Here is a 12,456-nt window from a genome sequence, read left to right as displayed (position 1 = left end):
CGCAGGGTTTTCCTCAGCAAAGGGTTATGGTGCTTCCAGAAGGATCCTTTGGGTAGGAAAACTCCTCAGTATGCCTTTGCTCTGAAACACAAATGAGCTGCTTTGATACAGCTCAGGGAGCTGAATTTTGTGTTTAGTTTGTGCTGAACCATGACAACACTTCCCTGTTCTAATGCAAATCCCCAGTAAGCTCAGTTCTGTCCAGATCCCAGCCCAGCACTCTGATTTTGTGGGCTTTGCGTTTTTTAATGGCATGATGAAATACTTCCTATTTTTTTTATGACTCAGGTAACAGTCTTATCCCCTCTCCCCAGATACATCTTAAAAGTAACACGTGCATAACACATCAAGAGTCTGCACTAATTCCCTAGATGTGTAGTTTGAGAGTGAGATGCTCCCAGGTCTCTTCTCCCACGCTGTTTGTGTGGGCTCTGCTGGATGACAGGCAACTGCCTGTTGTTTCCCAGGGCTGTGAGTTGTCGCTGGTGCAAGTCACGCTTTGGGCAAGAGAATCGAGCTGCCCAGTTTCTCCCTGCAGCCCTTGGGCTGTCACAATGTCTGCAGGCACGGCTGCTGTTCTGCCTTCCTCTCGTGGGGACTGGCATGAGAGCGCTAAGACCTGACAGCTCCTCACTCGCAACCCTGCTTTTGGAGGCTGTGTTTTGGAGAGGTGGCCATGGCAGCAAGGAGGAAGAAACAGGGTGACACCTTACAGGCTAGTGGGTTAAACTGGCCTGTGTTGTGCTCAGGACTCAGCGGAGGGGAGGGGAAACTCAATCGATTTAGAAGCAGCAACTCTGCTTCTAAAAGCCGTTCCGCAGTGGCTGAGAGGGGATGGGGGCACGTACCTGCCCGGCCTCTGCAAGAGGAGCTGGTGTCTCCGTGGTAGGGGCCGAGTACAGGCTGGCAGTATCTGTTTTCTGAGGACCCAAGGCTGGGAGAGCCATGGGCACAGGAGCCTGTGAGCTGGGAGACAGTGTGGGAGAAGCTGTTTGCATTGCTCCAGCCAAGGCTGCGGCTGCAAGGATGCCTTTCAGGGCCAGCGCGGCCAGCTGGGAACTCTGCCAACCCTAAATTCACACCATTCTTTTACAAATCAGGTTGGTAAGACAAACACGAGGCATAAACTAGTGCGATTTCCATAGCAACCTCAGTAGAGGTTGAAAAGTCTTTTGTAAACACAGGAATGAACCTGAGGATCAGCTCCGATTTTCTTCACGGAAGGGGGAAGAGCATGAGGGCTTAATAAATTCAGGTCATACAAATGACCCATAAATCTCAGAAGGAACCATTCCCAACTTCTCTGTTCCCCTTTCTGTCACCCTCTCCGCATGCACAGCACGAAGCTGTCTGAAACCTGGAGCCCAAATTCACTGCTCCAGCTTATCTCCATAAACTACACAAAGGCTTATGCCCCTCTTCCATTGCAGCTGACCTTTAGTAGCTAATTCTCTGACGCACGCACAGCCCGAGCACATGCCATGCCATTTCTGTAGGGCCACAGCAGCTTGACAAGGTATTTGGCTTGCAGAGGAAGCCTGTCTCACAGCCAGTTCCAACTCCTCTTCCCCACTCGTGGCTTCCTCCGTCCCCATCAGACAAGCGTGGATCTGGGTGTATGAGCCCTCAGCTGGTCCAGACACCGTTCCTGCAAAGCCCAGATGTGAATATGAATACAGACGGTGCAGTGTCCCCCCCACTACCTGCCCGCCTCCCCCAGCGCTCGGCGAGGCCGCGCCGTGGGGAATCACGCTGCCGTTCATCACTGTCAGTGGACAAAGCCTGCAGGCGATGCAGGCAGCGCCGGTTAATTACCAAAGTGACACGAACAGATGGTGCAGGCAGCCTGCCGGGGAGGCACTAGGAAGTCCCGTATCGCTTACGCCGTCACGGGGAAGGGATTTGGCAGGGCTGAGGATGCCAGTGCGAAACGCACTTAACTTTCACCCTCCTCAGGGTTCTGCTGTCAGGGCTGAGCCCGGAGCTTGGCCAGAGCGCGGCAGGTGCCAGAGCTGCCTCGCTAACGGGCCCGGGGGGGGGAACAGGCTGCAGCCCGGAGAACATGCTTGGGGGCACGGGGTACATCAGAGCTCCAGCAAACGCAGGTTTCGGGGGAAGCGGGTCCCCACAGCTACAGCTGGCACCTGGGAGAAGCGACGCAGGGGCCGACTTCAGCCCTCAGCAAGGCCGCACCGGAGCCCGGCGCCACCCTCGGCCGCCGGGGCACACGGCTGACGGGCGTCGCTTGCCTGCTTCCGCCCGACGGCCCTCGGCCGTGCCCCGGGGGCCTGGCAGGCCCGCCAGACGCCCCCGTTTCCCCACGGGGGTGGGTTATACACTGCGCGTTCCCCTCACTGCGCGGCTCGGCCTCGGCGGCCCGGGCCCCGCCGCCATGACAGGCCGCGGCAGCCCCGCAGGCCGGGCGCGTCGCGCGGCGTGACGTCGCGGCGGGGGCGGGGCGCGGTGGCGGCTGGAGCATGGCGGCACCCTCGGCCCCGCGGCCGCCCCGGCCCCGCAAGGAGCCGCAGCCGCTCGTCATCCCGCGGAGCGCCGCCGAGGAGCAGCGCCTCCGCCTCGAGCGGCTCATGAGGAACCCGGTGAGGGCACCTGCCGGGCCTCTGCCCCTGCCCGGGACGGCGGGTCCGTGAGGGGAGAGGGAGACCCGACCCCCCCGCCCCGGGGTCCGTGAGGGGAGAGGGACCGACCTTCCCTTCCTCCTCCCCGCTTCCGTGAGGGGAGAGGGACCGACACCCCCTCACCACCGCCCTCCACTCCCCTCCCCTCCCCCGGGCTCTGTGAGGGGAGAGGGGCCGAACCCACCCTTCCTCCTTCCCGGTTCCTTGAAGGGAGACGGACCGGCACCCCCCACGCTTCCTGCTCCCCGGGTCCTTGAGGGGAGAGGGACCGAACCCCGCCACCCCCGGGCTCTGTGAGGGGAGAGGGACTGACCTCCATCCCCCTCCGTCCCGGGTCCGTGAGGGGAGAAGGACCGACACCACCTCCTCCTCCCCCCTGCCTGGGTCTGTGAGGGGAGAGAGGCCGATGCCCCCCACACACACCGGGTGTCCGTGAGGGGAGAGGGACCCATCTTTTCTGGGGTGCCGTGAGGGGAGAGACCCTTCTTTGGGGACCCAGGGGGAGGATTGGCCCCTCAGTGCTCTGCCAGCTGGTCTTTCTTCTGCCTGCTGCTTTTAATGGTGGGGGGAGCACGACCCTGGTTCCTCTAACTGTGTGTTTCGATCCTTGTCCGGAGGAGGTGTTTGCTGGGTGGAGACTGTGTCTCCTGTGTGTGTGCTGGAGGAGGCTGAGATGTCCCTGTGCTGTGTTCTTCCTCTGACCTTGCACCTTGTGTTCTCCTTTCCCTGCTCTTCCCTGTCCTGCATAGATCTGGCATGGAAGGTGCACAAATGCCTTGCATCGCTTCCCAGGCTAGGTAGTGGGAGTGTACTCATTTTCTGCGAGTGCTTGGAGGTGCTGGCTTGCTTCCTTCTAGTTTCCATACTGAAAAGAAGCACACATACTCCTAATCCTTCTGGGGTATGTTGACCTGCAGGCCTGAATGTGAGGGAAAGAGGATACCTTCTGATTCTCCTTTTCTGCCTGCTTCTGATCTCTGTGCGTGAGGAAATTACTGTGCTGCTTCTGAGATCTGTCAGCTGATGGAAGAGGCTGTTGTCAGACATATTCCACCTTTCAACAATGTGTTAAAATTGCAGACTTTGCTCCTAGAAGATACTGATGACTGGTTGGTTTGTTCTTGCAGGAAAAGACTGTACCAATTCCTGAAAAACTGAATGAATGGGCACCACGACCTCCCCCGGAGTTTGTTAGAGATGTCATGGGTAAAGATACTATTCTTCAGATAACTGTAGGGTCAGCTACATTAAACTCAGAAAAGTGTTTAACAGAAAAGGCCAGAGACAATTTTCTGTTGTTGCTCATTTTGCTGGAGTAAAAAGGTATGAAATGTGCTTCAAGAGTTGCTTTTTCAAGGTTTGTTGTTTTTGTTTTTTTTTTTTTATTCTTGGGTTCCACTTTGCTGCTGCTTGTCAGAATGCAAAGTGAACAATGCCTGTGGCACTCCAGCATGTAGACTGTGTGCCATGAAATAAGCTGCTGCTGTAGTGATGACAAGGTGTAAGTAAATCTGTCCTCTCTGTGGATCTGAGAGTGCTCTGGAAACTTTTGAAGTCCCTGTTTTGACTCCTTTGAGTTTGAATTTCAGGCAGAGAGAAGCAGACATGTGCAGTGGATATGATTGTATGTGGTCAGGTGGGGAGCTGGCAGCTGTGCAAGGAACCCGACCCAAGTGTTTTGCTTACACTTTACTTTTACCTGCAGGGATTAAATTTAGTAGTTGTAGTATGTGCATGTAGAAGTTCTGTCTTTCTTTGGGACCTTCATCCTTATTAATGATCCTTTCTAGAGGATGACTTGGTCTTACTTCAGAATAATTGATCTTAGACTAAAGCTGTTATACACTTCTGAATAAACTGTTCTGCTTATTGTAATTCCCTCATGGCTTTTTCAAATAGCTTTGCTGTGTGCTTGAGTTGAACTGTCTTGTTTTTCTGGGAGCACCTGACATGCTGGGATTCTGCTGGTATCAAAAGCACCCCTATTGCAGTCCCAGCTGCCATGTTTTAATTACTAGGTGTTGTTTTTGAGGCATGTATTTGTGTGCTTTGCATTGAGAAATGGCTCAGGAGACACAGGAAGAGAATGGAGCGCGATGTTGAAAGCTCCTGTGAGACTTTGACATGCAGGCTGATGCCAGGAAGAGAGAGCTATAGGGATTTCATTTATGAAGAAATGGTCAAAAACTGTCAGTGGTATCTGTCTTGCATGGGGAAGTATAATATGATGGGCTTTATCATCTTTCCATTGACCTTTATGCTGAAAATTAGTGAGAAGCAGCCTCAGTAGGATGCTTTAGCTCACCTCTGCCTAGAAGAAAGTGGGGTGTGCATTTGATCTCTAGTTCTTTTGCTGCCTCAATGTCCAGCTAAGATTTGATTCTCTCTAGGAAAGTAATTGACCAGCAGAAACTGCAGTGAACCGTAAGCGTATGGTTTTGCAGCTCACTTTGTCTTTTGATTGTGAGCGATTTGAGCTTATATAAAATGGTGACACACTCTGTGTGTTGTTAGTAGATTTTTCATCTTGCAGTGCCTTTTTGTGTGTCCTGTCCCTCAGGATCTAGCTGTAGTCATTTATGAGCATCTAGTATATATTATTTTCTAGCAGACTAACCCTTTTTTTATTGCAGGTTCCAGTGCTGGAGCTGGAAGTGGAGAGTTTCATGTGTACCGGCATCTTCGTCGGCGAGAGTACCAGAGGCAAGATTTCATGGATGCTATGGCTGAGAAGGTCAGCAGGACTCTATAATTTCCCCTCTCCTCAAAGTATTTGGTGTTTGTTGCATTTTTTTTCTTTTAAAATCATGCACACATAATTCAGTTCCAAACCACCCCTTATCAGAGGAAAACTGTAGGAATATGTGGTATGTGGTGTCTGTCAGTATTGAAAAATTCGGTGCTTTGTGTCAGACATGCTCCATCTTCTCTGTTCGCTGGCGTCCTAGCACACAGTGAAACTGCACGTGAATGGTTGTCTTCTCAGGTTAGATTGAAAATGCTTTAAAAACTAGAAATCCCTAATATCACTGTCTTGCACAGACAGAATCAAAGCAAGTGCTTGTGCACAGAGTCCGGATCTCTCTCTCTTAACTCTTGGTAGAGCAGAATAGTGGCTCTTTCAGAGACTGTTGTCATTACAGTCTCTCTCAGCCAAGAGGAGTCCTTTGATCTGTATGTTAATGGTTGTGTCTCAAATTATTCTCTTGTTTTTACTGAAACATCCTTTAGGGCAGAAGCCAAATCTCCCTTGTCTGTTTTGGTGAGGATTCCTCCCTCTAAAGGTTTCAATGTTTGGCTAAGGCTGCAGGTTAAAAATGCTGTGTGTACGGAAGTCATCCCTAGGAACATGGGATATTCTTTTGTATAAAGAACTAGCCAGACAAAATCTGGTAAAGCTCCCTTCTGTATTTTGCTAAAAGACTTCTCCCTAAAAGGACATGACTTTTAAAAAGAAGTATTTTAATTTAGATTGTGACCAAAGTATGACATGTGATCAATTACAGCAAAGACTAGATGAGGAATTCCAGAAGAAACTGGAGAGGAATAAGATGATTGCAGAAGAACAAACAGCAAAACGCAGAAGGAAGCGGTAAGGGCAGATTTTTCCCAGGAGGCTTGACATGGAAACCCTCAAGCCATGTGCCTCATCTGTAGCTGCATGTTTTGGATAAATACTATCATTGTGTGTCTACATCAATCAGCTGAGAACTCTAGCTGTGGAAATTAATTTTGTTAATGTCATTGTTTGGTTTCTAAAGGTGGCTGTAAACTTGACAGGCTTTGCTGGCATGGTTTATTTTCCGTGCCATCGCTAGCAGGATAACTTTTGACTGGTTGAGCAGCTTTTGCTGACACAGTGGTGTCCACTGCGACATGCCTTGCTGCGTATTTGTTATAACAATGTCAGGAAAGGTTTATGTGTACATCTGGCTTAAATAAATATCTGAAGCAGCTGGCACTGAGCAGCTTAAGTGCAAAAATGGGTGCTGCTTAATGGGTACGCATATGGATTCGGACTAGCAGAGCGTGGTGGTGCCTGATGCTGTCCTCTGCACACTGTCAGTGTTACTAGTCCAGTTCAGTCTGAATACTGAAAAGGCCACTGATGGGTGCGGTATTGTTAAAATCTGCTTCTACCTACCTCATTGAAATGTCTGGCAGGTCAAGTCTGGCAAGTTAGATGGAAAAATTAAAACAATATTAATCCATCTTTCTCTTAGGCTTTAGACAAAGTGAAACAGTTAGAAGATTGATGCTCTCAAGAAGTAGTCTGAGCATTGTAATGCAGTGATACAAGAATTTAAATTCCACAGTCTGTGTCCACCATACCTTTCAGAAATAGCAGAGTATCATGGCTCAGCTCTTTCAGAGGGTCTGGCCTGAGCAGCCTCTCTCTTGCTTCTTTGAGAATGGAGGGTTTGCATCTTGTAGCTGAGAGTTGCTGCTGAAAGGCCTGTGCAAAGTGACTCACTGGCATATTAGCACAAAAGTGCACAACACAGACGCTGTTGCCAGCTTTAATTTAGTGTGGTCCAACAGATGGCCGGCAAGTCAGATCTGGCCCGCTGGCTTTTCCCGGCTGAGATGGAGAGCAACTGTTCAAACAGCAAATGCTGCCTAAACACTCTAACAATTCCTTGTGCCCCTTCTGTAGTCTAATGGTGTAGGTACCAAGCGGCTTTCCCCTGCAGAAGCCCCTCTAACTTCCTTCACCACCCTTTCTCTTCTGTCCTGAGTTAACAGGCACAGTACTTGGCACTCTGTTTCAAGAGAATTCGTCTGTGGTGTTGAGAGAGGAGCATGAATCCCAGACTGCTCTGCCCTGTGTCTGCCATTGGACTGCCTGGTTACCTTTGCTAGGCAAACAGAACTCACGTTCCCTCTTACCCCCAATGTTACATAGCGATGAAGGACAAAGCATACTGCATTTTTTTTTTTTTCAATTAAAATATGTATTACTGATGATGACTTTTTTTTTCCCCCCAGTGTTCAGTTCCAGCAATCTGGGTTTTGACACCATTTTCTCTTTTTGTTTATTAGGCTAGGTAGCTAAAATGTAGGGGCAGTTTTCTTTTTGTTCCTTCTGTGTTCTTGGAGAGTTTTGTATATCATAGTTTTGGTTGCAGTGGCGTCAGGGAAGACTTTTTTTTTTTATTATTTCTATCAGACTAAAAACAAAATAGAAAAGTTTCTGTTGATCATGTGTCTAAGTTTGTTCTTGCTGAATTTTCAGTTGAGGCCAAATTCAAATTGAGTTTCTCTTCTGAAGTCTGCTTTTCCAAGACAAGATGTCTGTAGCATGTCCTTTATCAGGATATGAGTATGCAGAAGTGTTACAATATTGGATTTGCATAAAAGTCTTCTCTTCTTTGCTTTATAGCCAGAAGTTAAAAGAGAAGAAACTGCAAGCTAAGAAAAATAAACTGGAACAAAAGAAGCAGGAAAAAGGTCAGTGAAATTTAGGTTTCTCTTCTCAAGACTTAGTTCTATTCCGTAATTGAAACCTAGAAGGGTTTATTCCCCAAGCATTCTTGAAATATGGAGAGGAAGAGTGAGCCTTAGGCTTGTTATTTTAGCTAATGTTTCAAAAGTCCTCTCTGAAAGCTGTCTATGTTGAGATTTAATCTTATAAATAACTTGGCTGTTTGTGAATATTTTGCCTTTATTAGGGGAAATTTCGGACATTGGAATCTGAGTTTGTTGATTGTGGAAGTTTTGCCCCAGCTACTCTGACAAACTGCAGTTTTAGAAAATCTTCTGCTAAAAAAGGCAGTATTGTGAAAGGCTGTTCTTTTTTTAAAGTATATCTTGAATGCGTATGGGAAAACAGGTGGAAAAAATACACAGTTTGGACAGCAAGAAACTGAGTTATGGTTTTGTGTGTAAGAAATTGAGCCACCTTGGTGCCATCTGTTCCACATGACTCTGGTTTCACATAGAAATAAATGTGAAAATCACGACTGCCTCTGTTTTCCTGCGCTCTTGAAAATTAATGTTCAGCGATGTCAGTGTAACTGTTTGCTCAAACTTTTGAATTCTTGTTGCTTCCTTTCAGTGAGCGTATTTCAGCTTACTCTTTCAAATAGTTGTCCTTTGGATTAGCACGCTAACTCTGCAGCCAGTCTTAAAGTTACAACAGTTCCTGTTAATTCAGCTAGAACAGTGACTTATCTGACAATTCCACCTTATTTCTACTTTGCTTTTCAGAAATGGATTTGTTTCAGCTGAACCATTGCCAGCCTCTCATATAAACATGGGAAGACAAATTAATCATTAGGTTAATTTTACTTGTGACAGCAAATGAATGTGGCACACTGGGGTTTTTTGGTGTTTTGCTTTGGTTCATTTTTGGGGTTTTTTTTTAAGTTTATGAATTGTGACTGGGAGGAGAATTTAAGTGTGAGTCAATGTACTTTGGTTCCCTTTGAGTGAATACCCATCCCTTTAGGGAGAGAGGGGAGCTGGATCAGAGACTGACACTGTGGTATGGGCCTGCTGTGTACGATTGTTGGGCTGGAGTGGGTTTGTTCAGCACAAGGAAATCATCTTCTGGAAGGCAGAATCCAAACTCCCCTGTCTTTAGAACAGTTCTTAGCTCTTTACAGTATGTAGTTCTCTATTAAAAAAAAAAAATCAGTGGCGATAGAAGCCACTGATAGCCATCTGAGTCTACGGAGAACAGGCTTGTCTTCTTCTAGTTTTGTGTGCCCTGGGTTGAGATCTGAGAGGGTTTTTTTTCTAAATTAATTGAAATTTATTTGTTGGATGTGGCAGGCAAGCATTTCTCTTCCTTTTTGAATGAATAAATAAAACCTCTGAGTTACCATCTTTCACCTTGGCAGTAGTAAAAACACTGAGAATAAAGGTTGGCGCTAAATAAGGTCAGCTGTTAAAGTTGTATTATTGAACAGACCCCTAATAAGAAATGAAAGTACAGAACTTCACCACGCGGTGGCAACAGACCGCTAATCCTAAATCCTACGTGTAACTGGTCAGAGCGTGAGCTGTGATTTGGTCTGAGAAACAGTAAAGGCACAAGAGCTACTGGAAGCAGAAGAATGGCTATTAGATTTAGGTCCCACTTTATACCATACCTAATTTGCATTATCCGTTATTTAATTTCTAGTAGATGTTTTCTGGTCTTTTAGCAGGCTTTACAGGTTTTCTGTGACCCTTGTTAATCTTACACGTACCTTAACGAGTTCCTGTCCTTGCATTAGACCAAACAGTCTGTAAAAGTTTGTGGCAACTTGTGGAGTTTCTGTAAACTTGGATAGATGTAGAAATACACTGAGTCTTGCCCGTGGCTTCCCAGTGCCTACATTCTTTAACAGTACTCTGTGATACCGCAAAGGTCATGGCAACATGCAGAGGTGAGGTTGGGAATGAGATAATCTGTCACCTCAGTGTTTGACTACCTCGGTTTGAAATAGTGTTACATAGGAGATGTTGTTTAATGATGGACTTGGCACAGTGGTAATGGAGGTAAGGGAATATTTCTCCAAGGGAGAATTTGATACTCCGAGCTCTACACCGCTTGGTAGAATTAATATAACCTGATACATGTTTCCTTGGTATCTGGGACTACTTTGTTGTGAGATATTTAACAAGGAAGACACGTGGGAATATGTTATCTATCCGTACTAATTAGCGTGACCCATTTGCATAGCACCTGAGACACTTTCGTTGTGAAATACTTAACAAGGAAGACATGTGGGAATATGGTATCAATTCATACTGTTTGTGGTTTTAGAACCTGATCAATCTCAAGAGCGAGTCAGCAGCGAGGATGATGAAGAGGATAGCAAGGAGGAGGAAGAGAAGGAAGATGATGCTGAAGAGCCAAGTTTTGTGATGGGAAGAGGATGAGGCCTTTCAGGGACAGCTGGAAACACTGTTCATTGCTTTATATTCAGGAGCATGAAAGTCTTTCATCTCAGCCAAGCAGAACCCATTGGCGTACGTTATATCCGCTTAACGGTGAATGACCTTCACGTCACAGGCCCAAGAGATACTGATAGAGAAATGCCAAATAAGAGATTTTTTCTTAATTGCTTGTATAACTGCTGTGCAGTCTGCTCTAAGCTTGCTCTAAAGAGTCAGCCATAAGACTCTGTGACCCTAGAGTTCTTTCTAACATGGCCCAGAGTGGTTTTCTGCCTGAAAGCTAAAACATATCCATTACCATTTAAGGAAAATCTTACTGTGAGGGCTATGTATTCATGTCAAAGCTGGTAGCAGTGGGATACATGAATCTAAGGGAAGAGTTCAACCTAAAGTAGAAAAGTGGTCTGTAGCCAGACCCTCCTGCACTGTGAGTGTTCTGAATTTGGGGTTTTGTATGGGGTCATCTCTAACCCAAAGAAATCAGTTTATGTTGCTAGACAAGTTCTATAGATTTTTAAGCAGGATCCCTTTTTTATTGCTAAAACTTTCCCTATTACTTTTCTTCCATGTTTTTTAAATTAATAAAGTGGATGTGTTGGATTGTTCTGTCTTTTTTTTTTTTTTTAAGAGGATTTCAGTAAAATAAAGAGATGCTTGCAGTGCTGCAGGAAGGGACAAAGAGACCAAGTGATGTGGTGCACAAGAAAATGTAGAAAAAGGTGTTAGCTGCATTTCATTTACTTTTTGCTTTTGGATTGGAACAATGTGTTTTCCAAAAGATTATGTCTGTAAAGCCTCTGAATCCTGTGGCAGAAAGGCTTGGAACGGAATGGTTTTGCTTGCATTCAGCTTCATGCAATGACACTTGCCTTTCTCTCTGCTTGAGCTCTCTGCTTTGAACTTTGGGTTCCCTGGTAGGAATCCATATATATAATTACTTATCAGAGCTTGAATGAAAAGCATATGCAGTAGTGGGTTCATTTGTAACTTTGGTGGTTGTCTTTTCAATGTATCTTTAATTAGAAGTGCCTGCTATCTTTTAGACACGCTCATCCCAGGACCTCAGCATCCAGAATGTGCTGCTACTTCTTCTCAAGCCTTTGTTAATGCCAAATTATTTAAAGCAAAAATAAAAAGGGAGAATCTTATCTTTTCAGATTTAGCCTTTGCACAGTGCTGCCGGAAATCCTGCATTTTGTCTGAGCTGGCTTTATGTAATGGCTTCTTGGTGGTATTACTGTGGCAGCGGGGAAGCAGATGTGATAAGTGAGGTTTGTATTTAGTTCCCTGTACGTTCCCAAAGACTTTAGAGCTGGATAACTTTGGAGCTGCAAGGTCCGTATTCCCACCACCCCCCTGGTTAGACATCTGCATGGAATTGTTTTCTGCTTAGTCTCCGTAGAGGCAGGTGCTTCAGAGTAAGTTGTGACAGCATTTCATGCTCTGGCGCTTAAGATGCAGAAAGGGTGTTCTGCAGGCCTTGGCATTTTCCCTGTGGAGAGATGAGTTATGAGAATTGCTTCACTTGAATCCCCCTTAGGGCAGGTAAACCCCGTTGATACGTCTGTGTTGTAGGATGAGCCATAAAAACTCATGTTTGTGATGTTTCTTAGCTTTTGCGGATGGAGAAGAAGAGTCTCACAAATAAACACTGTTGGGCCTCTGAGCTTGTCAGGCTTTTGAGCTGAATAAATAAGTGCTGTTTTGCATTAAGTAGAGCAGATGTTGCTGCATGAGGACATGCTTACCTCACTCATGGGGAAGATGGACTTGAGTTTGTGAACGAAACGAATTCAGGTTGCGTGGCCTCATCCTGCCTCCTTACGACGCCACTGTTACCCATGCTGAATTATTCATACTCTTTATTTTCTAGGAATGCTAAGTTTGTAGGTGAAATCCATAAAAAGCAAAGAGAATGTGTTGCTGAAGG

The 12,456-nt window shown here is 46.4% G+C and overlaps 1 protein-coding gene across 1 annotated transcript; it reads left to right on the top strand.

Annotated features, from left to right (window-relative positions):
- The first annotated feature begins 2,438 nt into the window (after positions 1-2,438).
- Positions 2,439-11,126, top strand: PRKRIP1 (PRKR interacting protein 1). The gene is made up of 6 exons (XM_075771540.1): positions 2,439-2,597; positions 3,764-3,842; positions 5,270-5,370; positions 6,143-6,228; positions 8,020-8,087; positions 10,393-11,126. The coding sequence occupies exons 1-6, from the start codon at positions 2,478-2,480 to the stop codon at positions 10,506-10,508; spliced, it is 570 nt and encodes a 189-aa protein (XP_075627655.1). The 5' UTR covers positions 2,439-2,477; the 3' UTR covers positions 10,509-11,126.
- Positions 11,127-12,456: the final 1,330 nt, after the last annotated feature.

The sequence above is a fragment of the Balearica regulorum genome, chromosome 19 (genome assembly GCF_011004875.1).
Source record: "Balearica regulorum gibbericeps isolate bBalReg1 chromosome 19, bBalReg1.pri, whole genome shotgun sequence".
NCBI classification, from domain to species: Eukaryota; Metazoa; Chordata; class Aves; order Gruiformes; family Gruidae; genus Balearica; species Balearica regulorum.
The sequence above is the reverse complement of the archived record's forward strand: the minus strand, read 5'-3'. Positions and strand labels throughout refer to the sequence as shown.